This window comes from Schistocerca gregaria, unplaced genomic scaffold (genome assembly GCF_023897955.1).
Source record: "Schistocerca gregaria isolate iqSchGreg1 unplaced genomic scaffold, iqSchGreg1.2 ptg001119l, whole genome shotgun sequence".
Lineage (NCBI taxonomy): Eukaryota > Metazoa > Arthropoda > Insecta > Orthoptera > Acrididae > Schistocerca > Schistocerca gregaria.
This window is the reverse complement of record NW_026062453.1, coordinates 97,076-120,714: the sequence shown is the minus strand read 5'-3', so window position 1 is coordinate 120,714 and position 23,639 is coordinate 97,076. Positions and strand designations below refer to the sequence as shown.

Sequence of the window (23,639 nt, the reverse complement as noted above, 5' to 3'; positions counted from 1 at the left end):
ACACACGCGAGACAGATAATGTTGTATTTCGAATAAGCGTGCTGACTTACTTATTTTACGTATAAAGAATTCTTTCGAACAACGAGCTAAGTGGTGAAATTCCAACATTCAGTAAAAGCTCAAAGTTATCAGTTTTGTATGTCTATAGATAATAGATATAATAATTTGAATATATAGTACTGTAGGTATATTGATATATTTCTTTGAACGCATGTACAGAAATCTTTTCATATAACATGTTTTCAGGTAATCATCCGTCTTTCAATAAAAAACCCTGATTTATTAAGTCTGTACGTTTACTTTGAAAGGAGAAATATTAAACATATTAACATATATCACATTTATATAATTTATGCAAAACTGTGTTTACACGCTTAACTTTATATCAACCTGGACCATATAGAAACCTTATGGGGTAATTACTTAGAAGGCAATATTCCGGATTTTAGTGAGAATACACAATTAAATGAATTGTACGTTTAGGGGGTATAGTAAAATAGATATATACATGCCTATTAATCTAGGTAAAACTATACAACATGACATAATGTAAATGAGATGGACATTAATTTATCCTTTTATAAAGGAACCTGGCGTTTAACAAACTTACAGGCACTATACCAACGTTTAATAACAATAAACATCTAATGTCATTGTATGTTAATAATGTATATATGTATATATATATATATATATATATATATATATTAATATACTTTATACAAGATAATATAATGTAAATAGATTAATAATTTATCATTTTTATAAAGGAATTTGGAATCTAACAGATTCAAAGGCACTATGCCAAACGTTTGATAACAATATATACCTAGTAATCATTGTATGTTATATAATATAATTTATATAAGATGATACAATGCAAATTTATTTAATATTATTTATGTTATGAAGGAATTTGGCGTTTTAACAAACTTACAGGCAACATACCAACGTTTGATAACAATAAATATTTAGCGTTATTGTAATGTTGGTGACAATATACAATTTATACATGATATAGCATAAATGGGTTGATATTAATTTATTACTTTATAAAGGAACATGACGCATAACAAACTTACTGGCACTGTACCGACGTTTTGGTAACAATAAATATCTAAAATCATTGTACGTTAATGATATCTGTGTGCATGCAATAAATTTATTAGTTACAAAGTATCCGGTCGTAGGGCTAAACAATAACAACTTGCTTTCAATAGAGATATTTCAGTTAATAAATTTATTGATATTTCGAAAATTTCTAGACCGATATTAAATCATTTGTATGTTGAAACCAAATGATTTACATATTATAGGTGTAATATATTGAATCATTAATATTGTAACTCTAATTTTTCCTGTACTTTTAGAAATCTTTCATCCAAATGCGTTGACGTGTAAGCTTCCAAATTTTGAGGGGCTGCAACATGTTGAAAGTCTTGTACGTATATTTGAAATTCAATATACCATAAATAACCTCAGTTAGTTAAATATACACTGTATGAATAATATAATCGTTTGCTAATTTTAAACAGGGATATTTCAAATAACCGTTTAGTGGGTGACTTGACAGAGATCCCTTTGTCCAAAATTATTGAAATTGTATGTCTATTTTATATTTGTGAATGTAATTACATAACATGTTCTAAAAACAATCATTTTTTGAACAGGAAATATTTCACATAACAATCTCAAAGGTAAATTTTTCGTCATTGAGTCACATTTCAGATATAGAAGTCTTGTACGTTTATTTTGTATTAATACGTATACTGTAAACAAACAAATTAATTAATTTTATTTTTTCACTAGAGATGCTTCAAACAAACATGATATCAGGCGAATTTTCTATACTTAGAACTTTTAAACCAAGACTTTATAATATGTAAGCCTGTTTTGAATACAATTTGTATTATTACGGACATCAAACAATATACGGTTCCTATATTAACCCGTATTTTAAACGCAGAAATATTTCTGGTAATAGACTGGGGTGCCGACTTTCTATCCTTTGAAAATATACCAAGTCTAAAATATTTGTATGCGTATAGAGACAATATATACATATACATATAATGGGTGTTTTAACCGATTTTTTTCAATATACAGAAATGCTTCAAGAAACTTATTTTCAGGTCCCATTGAAATATTTCAAAATAATAGAGAGTTAGTTACTGTGTACGTTTATTCGAGTGGATCATATAAGTATATATACACTTATACCAGTATACAAAACTTCAGATGACGATATTAATATTTTTTTATATACAGGGATCTTTCTTTTAACTATATAAAGCATAGTATACCAAATTTTTCTAACAATCCAAAATTAAAGTTACTGTATGCATAATTAATTAAGCATATATAATATATATGCATATCATGTTATATGTTATAATATTATAGATAACAGTATTAACACATTTTTTGTAGATGTCTTTCGAATAATTTATTGAGTGGTAAAATTTCAAGTTTTGCAAATAATCCTGATTTAACAGAATTGTACATATACAACGTAATAATTATATAACATAACAAATCAAATAAGTTGATCATAATCTGTATATAGGTACCTTTCACAAAATAACCTAGTTGGTCCCGTTCCAGATCTAGGAGAAAACCCTAATCTGCAGAAAAATGTATGTAATATACATATACGATCGTTGCGCTATATAATATATATATCAGTTAATAGTAAGATCTTAACATTGCTTATATGTTATATAGAGACCTTTCATATAACAAGTTGTCAGTGATCTTCCAAGGCTTTGATAGTGGTCATTTAACTTTTATGTACGTATACCTTGCTATTATGCTATACTTAACTAAAATTATAGATTATATAAATTGATTAATGCTATTGTATGATACGACTATAGAGACCTGTGGGGTAATAATTTTGATTTACAAATGCAATGATTCCAACACCATTAATGTGCCCAAAGGCCTGGATAAAGCCACTTGGTACGTAATTATAGAATACTGGAAAAATAATCCAGAAGGTACTATTTGAATATTACTAACCATTCAACAATTTGGTCCAGTAAATTGGGTAATGCCCATAGTACCTAAAAGCTGCGATTATAGTGACATTTCGAGGACCTGCAAAATTTAATGTTATTTTATCAAGCGCAGACTCTATCTATTATGTTAGTATGACACAAGTACCAATCATATTAATTGGACTGTCATTCTTCTTCTAGCTATGTCATTACTATGTATATGCGGAGCATATTCTAACCTATTAAAAAACTCTTGATTTTTAATAATATAAAAATATTCTAGTGTTGGCTAATAAGATTCTTTTTTATTTATATAAATTTAAGTTATTCAGCACGTAAAATGTCATAATATATAAATTGGTATTAAAATAACATAGTTCAATTAGAGAGGGTCATATATTTTACAGATAACACTAATAAGATAGATTATTACATAATGATATCTTGAGCATGCATATGCACTATTAACAATATATTAATTAAAATAAATAATAGAGACTGCTTACTTCTCCATATATACAACCTAACGTTACGTACAGACTAAGTAGTACCGGATTTATAAATACTGAGTTACATAAAGCTATCAAGTGTTTGAAATATCTATATATGTACATTATAGGAGTATATTAATAACAACTATATTATCTAAATTTAGTCGGATCAATGGATAATCTTAATCAGGTTAATACTAAATATAGTAATATTTTTCATCAGATAGTTGAATATATGCAAAAATGAACACAATCCATAGTAATGCTATAATATCAGATAAATAATACGATATTTATTAGCGATGCATTATTACATTATAATGTATTTGAATAGGATGTATATATTAAATATGAACATCTAAGGATGCTATGTATTATAATAATACGGTATGCACTAGTAAGACTTAATATTAATATATTGTAAGTGAATTAAATAGATTTAAATCAGTAATATATACTAAGTGTAGTAATGTTGTGTTTGTATATTATTAATTAGTTAATAATAAATTATAAAAACAGGACACTATATAGAAAGCGTATGAAAATATGTGATATAACAACAAAGTGTATATATAAATATATAGAAAAATATATTCAGGACATATATACAGAACAGATATGATGAGTAGATGTATGGACTTAAACATAGATAATATGATATATCAATTAGTATGTATATAGATATAATGTGACATAGAAAATAGTACTGCTGGGTATGATAGTAGTGATGGATAAATAGTGTGTTAAATATATAAATATATGAATAATAGAAGACAGATGATGTCATTGATAGTATTATAATATATATAAAGACTGATATTTGGTAGATGTATGAATATATAGAAGAAGGTGTATATATAAGCAAACAAATAATAATATATATACATATAATATGGGAAAGTGTATTTATTATGGTATATATATTAAGGTTAAAATATAGAATATTAGCGATTATTAAGCCTGACAGCTAAAGAAATAGCATTATTTATGATGATTAATATAGAATATAATATGATAGTAATAAAATGTATAAGTATTGTGTATAGTTGATTTTGTGTATTATATAGTGAAATAATTTAGATTATGATATATAGAAATAATACTACCACTGTAATATACCAGAATATATCGATAAATAAATAATATTCAAAATATTTTATAATATTCGAATATTATTTTGCTATATATACTGGAATATATTTTTCATATGATAGATATTCATTATAATTAGTATTATTTACATGTATAACGATTATAATATATAATAACATATAACGATAAATATAGACCATTAAATAAAAATGTATAGAGGTATAGAAGATTTTATAAAACAGTAATATGCAATATAAAAAGTCTAAAAGAACCGTGTGTGATTAATATGTATATGTACTATTAAAGGTATATTAATATATGAAGCAATTATATACTGTAGAAATATATCGTATAACAAGATTAGTAGAACATAGTATTAAATAGCTAATTATTATAGCAACCCACAAATAATGTATGTAAATAAAATCACATGCATATATGAACCAACATAAGTGTATAGAAATAATAACATATATAAACACTCATATAGCGATAGTTGACTACAGTTTTATTAAAAAACAGGCCCAATCTATATCAATAAACTATAAAATATAAATGTTATTGTATGCAACACAAAACGTAAATAGATGATATATACAGATGTAGTGATAAAATGGTTATAGAAGAAACATACCTAATATTAATATAGATAAATATAACTCATATGAGTTAATAGACCTATCATAACTTCTATATTTTTATGTCAATAAAATGTTATATATATTATAAGTACATAAATAATAATATACATAAAGACACATCAAAACAACAGAATCAAGGCAATATCAATTTTCAGGTTATTGCCTAATTTAAAATTAGACATACATAGTTTTGTTAAACACATATAATAACAAAGAATAACATACACAATACTTAGAATAGATATAGGCGGCTCTATTTATCGATGGCTTAACCTTTCTAGATTATTCTACAAAATTTACTATAAAATACATGTATATAGTGTTAAATATAAATAATATATAGTACAAAATATAAAATAATGTCAAATAGATAGTATATTTCAATCAGAAGGTTATATGTTTTGAATACAGCAGTGATAAGATGAAGTATACGTTATGTCTTGGATTGTGTATATATTAATGATAGAATAAATCATATATGCTATTAAAAAATAGAGATTTTAGAAGTTCTTCATTTACACGTCTATCCAGGTACTATGTGTAGGCTGATTAGTATTGGATTTGTACGTGGGTGGATCATATAATGATAATAAATATCTGATGCGTCCTGTACATATTATAGAGGTATTTATTTATTAATAATATATAGTAGTAACCCACATCATCTGAATTTAGTGGTATTGGTGGATGGTATAAACTCACTAGAGTATGATTATATTACCATTTTTCATTAGATAATATTGTTGAATATATGTAGAATAAATGCAAATAACGTATAGAGTGATATAATACGATGTGACATATTTATCATATGGATTTGTGTACATTATTTTTTTAGTAATGTAATGTATCATCATTATAACCCATTTGTATGAGATAGATAGGACATGATATGAATATACATATTAGATATGAATATATTAAATATAAATACCTGAAGGCACTATGTAGTAGTAAAACATATGTAACAAGACTCAATATTAATACATTATTATAAATGATTTAAATGGATTCTAATCTAGAAATGATATAATATTATCAAGTAGTCTTAAATGTCTGTATGATTTAATAGTAACAAATAATAACATATATATAATACTATAATATAAAATCATATGTAAAACTACTAATATAGGCAGGGAAATACATGTGATAAAATATATATTTATATGAAATTATAATAATTTATATAGATTATATATTTATAAGAAAGAGTAAAAAATGCTGATGTTATGTCATAGTGATACAAAAGCTGTTATAGTAATGAATGCAAAAATAAACTAAACTATGGTATACATATTATTGTATATATATATATAATAAAACAAAAGGCCAGTACTGATAAATATACAGTACTATTATTGTATTATAAACTAAAATGCAATAAAACAATATGAGACAATAGAATAATATGGGATGAATAGAGTTGTGATTGGGGGAACTTGACAAAGATAACAGGAAGAGAATGTATATATATTGTATAAAAGGAGTATATAGACAATACAGGCAGGACAAAAAAATTAAGTGTAGATAGAATGAATAAGAGATTATAGATTGGGTAGAGCAGGTGTAGGTAGTAGGATATAATGAGGAGCGTATAGGTAGTATGGTAGAGCAAAGAAGTGTATGAAGAAACATGATAGAGCGAAGAGATGTGTAGATAGTGTGTGGGTAGCATGACAGAATGAAGAGTGTGTGAACCTAGGCGTAGTGTGATAAGTGGGTGTGCGAGAGGATAGTACGGTAATATTTATAGAGGCGCGTATACAACATTACAATATAATGAGAAGTGTAGATAATATGAAGTAGAGAGGAAATAAGCCGAGTAGTAAGATAAATGAAGAGATAAAGGAAGTAGGACAAGTAGAGAAGGCTCGACAATAGGATATGTATAAATGGAATGTTGACATGTAAATGTGGATTATAATGTAGGATTTAGAGAGTGGAGGTAATACAATATAGTAAGAGTGTATATATAAATATGATATGATATATAGAAGAGTACACATGGGTAGTAATGTTATGATATAATGTTATGTGTAGAGATTAAGTAAGTGGAAAGGTATTCATAGATAGAAGTGCATATATAGATAACAGAAAAAGATATGACATAGTAAAAGTACGTTAGATAATAAGATATTATATTGAAGAGTAAAGATAGATGGAGAGTGGAATATTGTAGATTACGAGAGGTTTTAGGACAGCTATGTAACGAACACAGTGTAAAATTAGTGATTTAGAAGTATTTGAGAGTTGTTAGAGAGCTCCTAGTATCACTCTATATCTCCTTCATTTTTTTTCCTCCCTTCTTTCTATATCCTATTTTTATTATTTCATAACCTGTAAAATTAAATCATTTCATACCTCGTCTATCTTTTTACCTCAATTTATCTTGTCATTATTTAATATTCCTGTTCTTTAAAAACATCTATATCTCATAGTTATTTATAACATTATCTCTGTATATCTTCTGTTCTCTCCCTTTTATATATCCCTCCTTCTTTGTATCGTTCAGTACAGATTTTTGATTTGTCATAATTTCTAAATTCCTTTTGTTCTATACTATCTATCCTCTAACTCTAATTCAAATTGATATTCCGTTTTTATCTATCAACTCTCTTATTCTTCCTATTTTTTCTTCAACCTATCATATCTCTTCAACCCACTTTCTCTATTCTATACTGCCCACCTTATTTATTCCATTATATTATCACACATACCATCTGCCATGCTACCTATGTATCCTCACATTCTATCATATTATATACATAATATTTATACACTCACATCAGTAATACTATATTTATTTGTATATAAATTCCATGTTATCATCTACTTTATCTGGCAACTCTCAATATTATTGTTATTACATACAATTCTATATTGTTTCATTATCGCTTTATATAGCATTTATTCATACTACCCCTTACAAATATTTAAAAGAATCTGCATATTTGCTTATCTTCATTTATATTTATTCCTATAAATATCTCTACATTCACTATCAATCAACACTCATCTATATTCTTTCTAGATATATATTCATATATAAATAAGGATTAATAATAATTATACGTATTAAATAATAACTTCCTCTAGAAGGTAAGTATAATCTGGACAATTCAAACTATTATTAGGTAACATATATATATATATAAATCTATATTACATATATACAATTTGTGTTTATATCTATCATCACATCTTATATATATATATATATATATATATTTTATGACCATATTATCATATCCTTTCTTATACTATCTCATCATATATCCTCTCAATTTAAACCATATCTATATCATCTTTTTTATAATATCTATGTTCACCTGTTCTTCCTAATCACACCATCTACACATAATTCTGCATCATACAACATACATCATGCACACAACCGCATCATATTATTCATATACAACATTATCATCATGCTATATACTTATTCACAACCATACCACCCTATTCACATACTTCACATACACCATCCTCAACAATATTATTCATACACAACACTATCATACTCCAACATTCCACACATTGTCCATTATTCACTATCATGTATTCTTGTTCATATTATCCACATCTATTCAATCTAAATCATAACTGTCTACATCTATTGAACCCAAACCACAACTATCCATTTCTATTGAACCCAAACCCAAATTGTATATATACTCTCTACATCATAACTGTCTACCTCTCTCACTGTTATATTATCCTCTCGTATCAATCTTTACCTATTCTCACTATATCATCTTCTATTATCCTATTCTATCATCATATATCTTTGTCCTATCTTATATTTATATCATTATATCATCATACTATATATTATATTATTTCTTCTATTTTACTTTATATATTCAATCTTCATATTTTTTTCATATTCATATCTATACACATTCTTCTGTATGTATGTTGATCCCAAAACATACATATAATACACCTGCACACATTCATATTTTATCATACCTCTTCACACACACATTGTGTCATACCTCTTCGCATACACACATTGTATCATACCTCTCCACATATTCATTATATCACACTTCTCCACACACTCATACTATATGCTATACCTCATTCATTTTAAACTCAACTTATATCCATATCTTTTTTATATCTATATTTATTCTTTTATCATCTCTATTCATATTATCTATACATAAAACCTTTATATATATCCTTAACTCATATTATTCTATATACTATCAATCTCTATCATATTCTACTCTTACATCAACAAACACTATCATAACTATCCCATGCTGTTCAATCTATATTAGCTATCTACACATTTCTCTTATTATATCATATTCACGCTATCCATATATATTCTATCTAATCTACTATTTACTTTTCTAATCATGCTATTATCTACGCTCTATTTTCTCTACACTATATTACCTACGTATATTGTTTTATTATATCATATAATTTATATACACTTTACAGATCATATTATTCATATACCATCTATCAATCATACTATTCACATTTTCTTCACTATAACATACTGTCCTATATTTACTATTTTAAATATGATCTCTCTCCCATACATCACTATCTCTGTTGTATCTACCTACACTCTATCTATACATTCACCACATATTATCATATTATAACCCATACTATCCTCTTACTCTACAAACACATCTACACATTTACATCTCATCATCTACACATTACTATATCTACTAATTCATACTCATCTTTATCTCATTATTCAAACATCGTTGTATTATCCAAATTATTTACACATATTCACATACTTTCTCCTCTCCCTACATATCTCGTCCCATCTATCTTTATTCGCACTCATATTACCACATCTCAATTTATACTATCTACATACTATCTACATACTATCACACCATCGGATCTCAATTCACATATGTACTCATCTGTACACACATATTTTCATATGCATATCCAAATTCATAAACACACATATTCTCATAATCATTTCATTTATTTGTACACACATACTACACGTACTCACAATATTTATATCTCAATTCATAAACGCACGCGCCATCATTTATATACAATTACATTATTCAAGTTGTCTATATACATATTCCACATACTCATTACTATATCTCAATTCATACACATACACTCTATGCATACCACCTCACTCATATCATACTATGAATTATATTATCTACACTCTTTTACTAATCTATATATTATATTCAATATATCATACTATATATTTACCTTATTATATTATTGATATATTATTTTATTCATAATATAACTACCTATATGTGTGTGTGTATATATATATATATATATATTTTATAGCATATCATCTATACCATTATGTTCTCTCATCTCTATAATAACAACGTTATTATTTATCTTATCATATTATTCCTTACATATATAAACACATCTACATCTATACACATATATAACTAACCTCTTAATACAAATATATATATATATATACTTTAAATGTTATTTTCACTTCACTTTACTATATATCATAACACATATATATACATATATTCTCCTATTTTTGTGTCACAATCTCATCATACTATTCTATTAAAATCTTATCATCATTTATACAATCCTGTCTATGCAGCGTTATTATCATCTTCATTCTCCTGTCTATTATATTTTATTGTCATTTAAACTATAATATATATATATGCGTATATTTTATTGTTTTTATCCCTATATTATTATATTTTCCTTCTATTCTTCCTATAATACTGCATATTTATTTACCATATTATCCTGATATGTATATATATATATGTATACATAATTTATAAAATAATCTACTACATATTCATTTTTCACTTTTATCATTATACTTATATTATCATATTTTTAATTAATAAAAATTATATATACCCTCTAATAATTAAAACAAAATCATTAAACTGTCAGTCTGATAAAAATATATCGAATAGATAAATACATCAAAAATCATAAAAAATATTTAATTTATTATTATTAGTTATTTAATCATAGCTTGACTCTCATTATTCTGTCTTCAATACGAAATTCATAAAAAACAGACTTATTTTAACCATATTAACTAATTATTTTAATTGGTGAATATAACGTACGTAATTGTAGCACTCTGATGTATCCCCTAGCTATGGAGTTTGTTCTGGCTGCTTTCAACACTGATGAACAGGATTCTAATCCAAATGAACACGTTCTAAAAAATTTAAAACTACCAAACTATTGTACCTATGTGGTACAAATTTGAAATTTTGTTATTGGTAGACATGTATTTAACAAGGATGATTTATACTAAACTGACATAATCTTAAAATCCATATAGCTTGCACTCAAACGTCAAAAATACCTTTACCAAGATCATATAAATTACTGTACCAGAAGCTATTTATATAACGTAATATCATTACCAACATAACACATCGAGCTACGATCAAGTATTTTTTGATAATTATATAATAAATATTATTACATTTATAATTATTATTTATCCTATCTCTTATAATACATCACAAATATTACTTTATCATTTATTAAATAAAAAACCAGATCTACACATATAATATAGATCATTATAAATATATTATATAAAATTTCAATATAATTTTGAGTTTACTAAATATAATAAATAGTAAATGCTTATACAGATGATAATACATTTAAGTATTCCTTTACGCTATACTATTTTACTATTCATTATTTATTATCTATAACAATATCATTTATATAATAATATTCTACCTTCATAATATACTTTATTATTTATATCGTTTTTTATTAAAAAAGCCTTTTATTATACTATTGGATTTGGTATGCATATTACAATCCATATGTATATATATATTTTTTTTATAACATTATTTTCTCATATTTTATAATCATTCAATTTACATTATATGATATTTTAATTTATGTATTTTCATCAAAACCATCTAATATTTTTCATAACTTCGTATGACAGTATAGATTGTTTCATTATATTTATATATGTTTACATTTACATTATCATTTGACTAATGTATCTAACTTTGACAAGATTGTACTCTACATTCGTTATATAAAAATTTTAATATATAGATTTATGTTTATAATTTTATTATATTATCTGTTACTCAAAATCAATGTAGAGATTTCTGTTATGTATCTGTATAGCTTATACATGCACATAGAAACGAGTGCCCATAGATGAATATAAAAAATATATAACTATAGAAAAAAATACATATGTGATATATCATATATGGATATTTATTCTACCAAACATAAGTAGCTATGAACAACCCTGGGCCTTAAAAACATATAAATATATTAAAACATTTGTATGTCATATGGCCTTAATTAGTTATTATGAAATGCTAGCTAATATATTCTTAAAAAAATTGCATGATATATATATATACAATCTGACACAAAATATTATTAATAAAACAATAATATACAATTCCAAACAATTGTTTTAACATATTATTATAGATAATATATTATAGGTATTTTTATATGATTGAAATCAATAAAATATAACAATATCATCATATCAGAACTATCCCGTCTATCTTTATTTCTATAAATATATATTATGATAATAATATCGAACAAGCTCAACTCCATACTTAACTATACATAGTATACGCATAAATATATACTGCATTTATATTAATAAAAATGTATCTTAGCTTCCATAAGTGTATAATATATTTATATAATATTAATATATGCGCAATAGAAATATACTATACCATTATTGAAAATACTAGCCATCATACATTTACGTAATCTGCTTTTCTTAATTATTATTTAGTATATAATTATCATACCCTGCATATAAATTTATTGATGCTATATGATAATAAATACAATCAATTATATAATATTTTTAAATTTTATAAAAAATCATCAATATTTCTCTTAATTGATTTATATAAAATGCCATTATATTAAAGAGTCTAACGTTAATATATAATATACTTTTTAATAATATTTATAATTATATTTTTATTCTAATATACTTTTTATTTATAATTTTTTTTAGCTAAAATTATGTAGTCCAATGAGTTATTAGATCTATATCAATACATATATAGTGTCTTATATAATGTACTAAATATATATAAAGAATTTTATACTTATTGTTCATAATCCCTTGAAAATAATAATTATAAAATTACAATCTATATCAAATATTATCTTTTTTGAGAGTATAGCAATATAGATAATAATATTTAACATTTGAATAAGATGATTATATAATTATTATTAATAATAATAATAAAAATTCATTAAAAAATATTTACTTTGTTTAGATAATTTATTTATTTTTACCTTTTTGATATAATACTTCATCAAGATTTTTTTTAATTTGATAAGCTAATTATAAAATTAATATAATTTTTATATTTTCTATATATCGTTAATATGTTAATTATAATTTTCATAATTTTTGTGACTTGAATATACATTCATTTTAACTAATGAAAAGACATGTGAATATTCAAAATAATAATACATCTATTTAATATTCTAAAATACAATTATATAATATCTATACAACCGTTCTAATTAAATTTTTATTTAGATATATATCTATAATAAATAATACAAGCTACATTTATAAAATAATAATATGAACCAATCTGCAATAATTTTGAAGACATTAAATTTATATATCAAAAATAGAGATAACATAATTATGAGTAGTTAAATGAATTAAAAAAATGATTATATTATTTTGTTATTTTTAATAAAATAACAAAACACAACATATACACCTAATAGACGTGTAGGTCTATTGAACATTATACCTCTTATTATATAGTACGTTCAAAATTAAGTATTATATATATTTATATATTTAGATTTTATTTATATATAAATAATGTGGATAATAATGATTAATAGAAAATTTATAATAGGTATTGATGATATGAATATTAAAAAATGTAAATTTTTTTTTAGATTATTAAAAGATTATTATTTTAATCAATAAAAATATTTACAATCAGACAAAAAATTATAGAGTTGATTTATATACCATGTAATAATAATCAAGTACATTTAAGAGTATGTAAAAATTTTAATAAAATTTTAATTTATCATGAGACTATACAAAAAAAATACGGAAAAATGAATTTAGTATGTTTGTCTAGTCATATTAAATGTAAAAAACCAGATCTAATAATTTTTTTATTTTTAAATATTTATCGATATTATTAAATCTACAGATAATAACTAATATTCAAAGTTCTGATCAATTACATATAGATTAACTATATCTAATCTAATAAGATTGATTAAACGAAAAATATTATCTGAACGATGTTTATATTATACATAACATAATCGATTTATTAAAAGAGTATAGGGTAAATAAATACAAAAAAAAGCAATAACCATATCAATTTTATAGATATAATATATGGTAATATTAATATACGATCATATAGTTATAAAAAATATATAAAGATAAAAATTAGAGTTATCAGATTAGAACATATTGATGATGGCTTGAAAATTACATAATTAATCTATAAAAGAGCTGAAGGACCAAATCTAATAAATTTGATATTTAATCAATCTAATTCAAAAAATATAATCAATATAAAAATATTTAGGATGTTTAAGTCTTCATATATATGATGACGAATATTTATATACCCAAGTTATTTAATATGATATTTTATTGATATATAATTTACTATATTATGATTATATAAATTTGAAAATGAAAACTATACAAAATGATAATAGATATGTATGTAATGAAAAAACAACAATTGAAAACAATACCAGTATCTTCAAATAGGGTTATATGAATTTCAATGATTTTGTAAAAATAATTTTGAATTCTTTTATGAATTGTTCATTATGAAATTTATTAAAATACTTGGCAAAATAAAATATAGAGAATATAGGTAAAATAGTAATAGAAAAAATCTTGAAATATATTATCTACATTTATGTAAATAAAACTACTATAGAAATTTTTGTTAAAAATATCCAGAAGTAATAATATCTAAATCTAAATATTATAAAATAGATCAAAAAGATGATAAAAAAAATCTAAATTGTCGTAAAAAATAATATCGTTATGACATATTTTCAATATATGTAAGACTAATAGAAACAATAGAAATAGATCTAATAAGGAGAATGAAAAAAATAACAGTATAAATAATAATAATTTATTTTAATAATAATTTACTAAATATGAACCTTATTATCTCCCTCTATTTTTATTTTATAATATAAACATATCTATCATCAACTCTTCCATCTACTCTATCTACACCCTATCTATCACATAAACATATTTATGTTATACCTCACTATTCTATTATATTATCCTGTTCACCTATACATTTCATTCATATTCATATTAACTACATTATAACCACATTAAATAAACAAATAATAACAATATTTATAATATCAATATATATATCTGTATGCTTTTATATAACACTCTTATTTTATCTATATTTTGTTTATTTCAATTAATACCCACCTCATGTCCATACATATTTTATATTCTAATCTATAAATAACAATTTTTTCTAATTCAACTTTCAAAAAATTATCTTTAATATTTAATATTATCATTAATATTGTCCACCATCTACCATCTATTTTCATTCATTCACATTCACACATTATTATAACCATCTATTTCTACTCTACTATTCTAACTATCCACTTCTACTCAATTAACATCATAACCATCCGCTTCTACTGACACTCTACCATAACTATCTACCAAGCTCACTCTATTATATTATCCTCTCCTACCACTCTGTTCTCATACTATACCTCATTACCATATTATATATCATCTTCTCTCATTTACTATCAATTTCCAATTTTACCTATTCTGCCCTATCCATTCAACTTCTATAACTCCATTATATTCGACCTCTATTATCCACTCCATACACCACAAACTCTCTATCACATTATTCACACATAATTCTACATCATACAACTCACATACTCATAATTCTATTATACTATTTTGCACACAATATCATCATTGTTATACTATTCGCCTATTCAGAATCATATTATACTATATATATATATTCTACACATATTCACAATATCATACTCAACAATACTCCACATACTTCTCATTATATCATTTCATCTACTTTTATTCATACTATTTATCTACTCGATAACCTATCTATATTTATTCATATTCGCACTCTATCATGACTATCCATTTCTACTTATCCAAAACATAAATATCTAACCCAATCATTCTATCATACTATCCTCTCCTATCACTTTATTCGTTCTCATACTATCTCTCATTATTCTCTTCTACCATCATCATATTTCTTTATCCTATCATATCTTCTCTATTTGCTGTCAATTTCTAACTCTGCTCCTTCTATTATATCTACCCTTCTCAAATTCTATAACACTATTCAGATCTTCAACCTATACTATCGATTTGACATACCTCAAATATCCTATCCCACTATCAAAACACAATGTCAACATCATATACGCCTTTCTACACACTATCTCATTTCCCTATCCAGATATTCTCTAATCACGTCATACATTCATACCACCGATACTATTCATACATACCAAATATGTATATATACATATACACACTCTCTATATTCTACACACACTTCTCGTTATTCACTATTATCTACTTCTATTTATAATATTCACAATCCATTCCTACTCATCTATATCCACACACACTCTCTATTATAACTACCCCCTCTTACTCAGACTCTATCACAACCACATACCATAATTATATCATATTATTCTCTTATGATTCTATCTTTCTATTCTCACATTATTTTTCATTATCTTATTCTGTCATCGCACCTCTTTATTCTATCTTATATTCTATATCATCATATTATCCCACCCTATGTTGTATTATCCATTCTATTTTATTCATTTCACATTTAACCCTTTGTGTTTTTTTAATGTTTGTATCTATCTATACGTACTCTTTATATATCATACCTCAAAACATACCTACTCTATCCTTGTATCATATTATCCTATTCCGTTAGCTCAATATTCTTATCTTCTTCTATTATCCCATAACATCATATCCTCTATCCTGAATTATCACAATACCTCTCATTATGACATTATGCTATCCTCTTTCACTATCATATCATCTTATTCTATCAAAACACCATTTATCCTATCCTACATTTTATTATCATACTATCATACCCTATCTTATATTATTTCACCATGCATCTTCTTTCCTCTTCAAATTCGTATCTTATCTATATTTTTTTTTATCTTCGTATCTATCTCTTCTTCTATCATCTCTATTGATATTATCTATACAAAAAATTTATTATATCTATACTACACTTCTCAACAAATCATGCTATCTTATATACTATCAACCTCTATCATACTCTGAGTATACATCTCTATCATAATTATTCTTATTTATTTCAGTCTATATCAACAACCTACCCATCCCTCATTATATCATATTCATGCTCTATCTATACCCAATTTATCTAATCAATTATCTATTTTTACTCATACTACCTATACTATTATACTATTCAAGTCTATTCTTCCATTGTACCATACTATCCCTTCACACACTCGATCATAATTATCTATGTTCTACCAATCATGTTATCCATATACCATTTCTCTATCATATTATTTACATTTTATTCATTACAACATACTATTCTATACCTATTCCCCTCTAAATATCACCCCTATCTTACATGTCATCTATATCATATCGCATTATTGCTAAAGCTAATCTAATACACATACAAAACGTATCAATACATCAATCTATACTAAATGTTTATTATATAAATATGTCTCAAAACATTCATTTCAAAACTAATTTTATTTATTCTAACATCATCTTTTATGTCAACAACATTTCGCTACACATACTTCATAATATTTCATATAATATTTTAAATTATCTTTATTTTAATTCTATATCATTTTATTACATACACATATTATTTTATATATAATAAACTATAACAATAAATCTTATATTAAATATCAATATTTTAATTCAAATTATCTATATTTTATTTTTATAACTCTCTCTATATAGTTTATTTACTATATCATTATATAAATATCATAATTCTAAATTCTAATTTAATACTATTTTTATTGCACCTCTGCACACTATCATCATAATGATTATCCTCAATCCTGATATATAGAACATTGAATCAATTGATGATTCATTTATAAACTCATTGCCATATTCACAGTGTATAATACTATTGCATAGTTCACTCACTGGTCCAATAAAACATTCGCTTTTACTAATAGATGGAGGTAACATATTATTATTACAATTCGCATTCAAGGTATGTTTTGTTGAGCTAATGTTCATATATTCCAATTTTAGCAGACGACTCAGATCAGGGATATCACCTTCAAATTCATTCTCTCTCATTTCCAAAAATATAAGATTGATTAAATTGCCGATTGCATTTGGTATAGTTCCGCTTAATTGATTAAAACTCAGATCTAGACTATCTAACATGACCAGATTACCAATATTAGGTGATAAACTACCATTGATATTATTACTCATAAGACCTAGATATTCCAATTTAGTTAATGAGTATAGACCATCAGGTATCGATCCAGATATATTTGAGTTACTTAAATCAAGCTCCACTAATTTATTCAGGTTTCTAATATCATCACTTAGACTACCATTAAATTTGTTTCCTTGTAGACTCAGATATTGTAATTCAGTCAGTGAATATAGACTATCAGGTATCGGACCAGATATATTTGAGTTACTTAAATCAAGCTCCACTAATTTATTCAGGTTTCTAATATCATCACTTAAACTACCATTGAACTTGTTTCCTTGTAGATAGAGGTGTTTCAATTTAGTCAATGAATATAGACCATCAGGTATCTGACCAGATAGATTTAATCCACTTAAGTCAAGATCTGTTAATTCAATCAGGTTTCTAATATTATCACTTAGACTACCACTAAGGTTGTTCCATTTTAGGCTCAGATATTGTAATTTAGTCAGTGAATATAGACCATCAGGTATCGGACCAGATATATTTGAGTTACTTAAATCAAGCTTCACTAATTTATTCAGGTTTCTAATATCATCACTTAGACTACCATTAAATCTATTTCCTTGTAGATAGAGGTGTTTCAATTTAGTCAATGAATATAAACTATCAGGTATCTGACCAGATAGATTTAATCCACTTAAGTCAAGATCTGTTAATTCAATCAGGTTTCTAATATTATCACTTAAACTACCATTAAATTTGTTTCCTTGTAGATCCAGATATTCCAATCTAGTCAATGAATATAGACTATCAGGTATCTGACCAGATAGATTTAATCCACTTAAGTCAAGATCTGTTAATTCAATTAGATTTCCAATATTATCACTTAGACTACCATTAAATTTGTTTCCTTGTAGATCCAGATATTCCAATCTAGTCAATGAATATAGACCATCAGGTATCGATCCAGATATATCTGATTTACTTAAGTCAAGATGATGTAATTTATCCAGGTTTCTAATATTATCACTTAAACTACCATTAAATTTGTTTTCTTGTAGATCCAGATATTCCAATCTAGTCAATGAATATAGACCATCAGGTATTGGTCCATATAGATTTGATCTACTTAAGTCAAGATGATATAATTTATTTAGATTTCTAATATTATCACTTAGACTACCACTAAGGTTGTTCCATTGTAGACTCAGATATTGTAATTCAGTCAGTGAATATAGACTATCAGGTATCTGACCAGATATATTTGAGTTACTTAAATCAAGCTCCACTAATTTATTCAGGTTTCTAATATCATCACTTAAACTACCATTAAATTTGTTTCCTTGTAGATTCATATATTTTAAATTAGTCAATGAATATAGACCATCAGGTATCTGACCAGATATATTTGAGTTACTTAAATCAAGCTCCACTAATTTATTCAGGTTTCTAATATCATCACTTAGACTACCATTAAATCTATTTCCTTGTAGATAGAGGTGTTTCAATTTAGTCAATGAATATAAACTATCAGGTATCTGACCAGATAGATTTAATCCACTTAAGTCAAGATCTGTTAATTCAATCAGGTTTCTAATATTATCACTTAAACTACCATTAAATTTGTTTCCTTGTAGATCCAGATATTCCAATCTAGTCAATGAATATAGACTATCAGGTATCTGACCAGATATATTTGAGTTACTTAAATCAAGCTCCACTAATTTATTCAGGTTTCTAATATCATCACTTAAACTACCATTAAATTTGTTTCCTTGTAGATTCATATATTTTAAATTAGTCAATGAATATAGACCATCAGGTATCTGACCAGATATATTTGAGTTACTTAAATCAAGCTCCACTAATTTATTCAGGTTTCTAATATCATCACTTAGACTACCATTAAATCTATTTCCTTGTAGATAGAGGTGTTTCAATTTAGTCAATGAATATAAACTATCAGGTATCTGACCAGATAGATTTAATCCACTTAAGTCAAGATCTGTTAATTCAATCAGGTTTCTAATATTATCACTTAAACTACCATTAAATTTGTTTCCTTGTAGATCCAGATATTCCAATCTAGTCAATGAATATAGACTATCAGGTATCTGACCAGATATATTTGAGTTACTTAAATCAAGCTTCACTAATTTATTCAGGTTTCTAATATCATCACTTAAACTACCATTAAATCTATTTCCTTGTAGATAGAGGTGTTTCAATTTAGTCAATGAATATAAACTATCAGGTATCTGACCAGATAGATTTAATCCACTTAAGTCAAGATCTGTTAATTCAATCAGGTTTCTAATATTATCACTTAGACTACCATTAAATTTGTTTCCTTGTAGACTCAGATATTGTAATTCAGTCAATGAATATAGACTATCAGGTATTGGTCCAGATAGATTTAATCCACCTAAGTCAAGATCAAATAATCCATGCAGATTTCCAATATTATCACTTAAACTACCATTAAATTTGTTTCCTTGTAGACTCAGATATTGTAATTCAGTCAGTGAATATAGACTATCAGGTATCTGACCAGATAGATTTAATCCACTTAAGTCAAGATCAAATAATCCATGCAGATTTCCAATATTATCACTTAAACTACCATTAAATTTGTTTTCTTGTAGACTCAGATATTGTAATTCAGTCAGTGAATATAGACCATCAGGTATCTGACCAGATATATTTGAGTTACTTAAATCAAGATCAAATAATTCAATCAGATTTCTAATATCATCACTTAGACTACCATTAAAATTATTTCCTTTTAAATAGAGGCATTCCAATTTAGTCAATGAATATAGACCATCAGGTATCTGACCAGATAGATTTAATCCACTTAAGTCAAGATCTGTTAATTCAATCAGATTTGCAATATCATCACTTAGACTACCATTAAATTTGTTTCCTTGTAGATCCAGATATTCCAATCTAGTCAATGAATATAGACCATCAGGTATCGATCCAGATAGATCTGACTTACTTAAGTCAAGATCTGTTAATTCAATCAGGTTTCTAATATTATCACTTAAACTACCATTGAAATTGTTTCCTTGTAGATAGAGGTGTTTCAATTTAGTCAATGAATATAGACCATCAGGTATCTGACCAGATAGATTTAATCCACTTAATCCAAGCGCCACTAATTTATTTAGATTTCTAATATTATCACTTAGACTACCATTAAATTTGTTTCCTTGTAGATCCAGATATTGTAATTTAGTCAATGAATATAGACCATCAGGTATCGGACCAGATATATTTGAGTTACTTAAATCAAGCTTCACTAATTTATTCAGGTTTCTAATATCATCACTTAAACTACCATTAAATTTGTTTCCTTGTAGATTCATATATTTTAAATTAGTCAATGAATATAGACCATCAGGTATCTGACCAGATAGATTTAATCCACATAAGTCAAGATGATATAATTTATTTAGATTTCTAATATTATCACTTAGACTACCACTAAGGTTGTTCCATTTTAGGCTCAGATATTGTAATTTAGTCAGTGAATATAGACCATCAGGTATTGGTCCAGATAGATTTAATCCACCTAAGTCAAGATAAGATAATTTACTCAGATTTCTAATATTATCACTTAAACTACCATTAAATTTGTTTCCTTGTAGACTCAGATATTGTAATTCAGTCAGTGAATATAGACCATCAGGTATTGGTCCATATAGATTTGATCTACTTAAGTCAAGATGATATAATTTATTCAGATTTTTAATATTATCACTTAAACCACTAAAGTAGTATTCTTCTATATTCAGATATCGCAATTCAGTCAGCTTATAAATTTCATTCGGAATATTGACTTGCAGGTTTGTGTGTTTTATTGTTAATTCCTTTAATGTATCTTTAATTATTGCAATGCTTGAAGGAAAACCATATAGCTTAACCTTATCTAGCCTGATACCACTGATCTCACCATTATCGCAAGATATTCTTTCATCATCGCAGTAGTTGTCTGAAATTTTGTTATTTACCAGCAATTCGTTCAACTCCACCACAAGCTTTGAAGATTTATTTTCTACAGAAAATATTGTTGAAATCTCAACTATTACAATCACCGCTATCAGTAACTTATTCATCTTATCTTAATAGTAAATAACATCTTGTTTTTCAAACTGTCATATTTTTTATCGGCTAATATATCTATCTAGTTATTTTACACAATTAACCTTATTGATAAATTTTTTTTTAATATTCACTACATATAGCCTCTCTTAACCATATTTACCGTCTTAATATGGATTATAATCTATGTAATACATGTGTCGCTTTCATATATCATACGCAATCTATACTCTTCATAAAACTATTTATAAAAAATTTTAAATATTCACATTTTATTCTCATTATCTTAATCTATTATTAACTATTCTAATTTATTATCTTTTCATTATTAACTTATAATCTACGCTTTAAATATAATATCTTCATTTATTAGGCACTAAAACCAAAACATAAATACCAATCATAACTCTGCACATAAAATACTCAAAAACGTTCACTGAGCTCATTTAAAAAAAAAATACATACAATTCTTATCTATAAATATATATTTATCATTAATTTTAACTCACTTTACACTATCTATTTCCTTTTGTTTTATTGGTGTATATTATTATAATAAATCCGTTTTCTTCTTTATTTTTTTTATTAACAGCTATTTACAATATATCATTTTATCTATTATTTCGTTGATTTTTCTCTTTTATCTACGAACATTATTCCTAGTTCAATATATATTTATATATATTTTTGCATATACATGTATACGTCTCTTTATATACAAATAAAATTTCACTTTTTTCCCTCTTCAATTTATAACTATCAACTACATTATCTACCTATAAAATT

At 25.1% G+C, this 23,639-nt stretch overlaps 1 protein-coding gene and 4 long non-coding RNA genes across 5 annotated transcripts; 4 read left to right on the top strand and 1 right to left on the bottom strand.

Moving 5' to 3' along the window:
• Positions 1-381: 381 nt before the first annotated feature.
• LOC126328318 (uncharacterized) lies at positions 382-835 on the top strand. The gene is made up of 3 exons (XR_007561831.1): positions 382-473; positions 587-655; positions 771-835. It is a non-coding gene; the product is annotated as an uncharacterized LOC126328318 (long non-coding RNA).
• An 88-nt stretch (positions 836-923) lies between these two features.
• LOC126328319 (uncharacterized) lies at positions 924-1,290 on the top strand. The gene is made up of 3 exons (XR_007561832.1): positions 924-982; positions 1,059-1,128; positions 1,221-1,290. It is a non-coding gene; the product is annotated as an uncharacterized LOC126328319 (long non-coding RNA).
• A 519-nt stretch (positions 1,291-1,809) lies between these two features.
• LOC126328328 (uncharacterized) lies at positions 1,810-2,634 on the top strand. Its single transcript, XR_007561834.1, has 6 exons — positions 1,810-1,882; positions 1,967-2,036; positions 2,107-2,175; positions 2,269-2,337; positions 2,431-2,499; positions 2,567-2,634. It is a non-coding gene; the product is annotated as an uncharacterized LOC126328328 (long non-coding RNA).
• A 90-nt stretch (positions 2,635-2,724) lies between these two features.
• On the top strand, positions 2,725-3,244 carry LOC126328327 (uncharacterized). The gene is made up of 3 exons (XR_007561833.1): positions 2,725-2,790; positions 2,877-2,961; positions 3,042-3,244. It is a non-coding gene; the product is annotated as an uncharacterized LOC126328327 (long non-coding RNA).
• A 15,099-nt stretch (positions 3,245-18,343) lies between these two features.
• LOC126328326 (uncharacterized) lies at positions 18,344-22,867 on the bottom strand. The gene has a single exon (XM_049996026.1). It carries the CDS (start codon positions 22,865-22,867, stop codon positions 18,344-18,346), a length of 4,524 nt encoding a protein of 1,507 aa, XP_049851983.1.
• Between the last annotated feature and the right edge of the window lie 772 nt (positions 22,868-23,639).

Excerpts from the sequence above, each read along its gene's own strand:
- LOC126328326 (XM_049996026.1), bottom strand. The coding sequence starts at position 22,867 with ATGAATAAGTTACTGATAGCGGTGATTGTAATAGTTGAGATTTCAACA.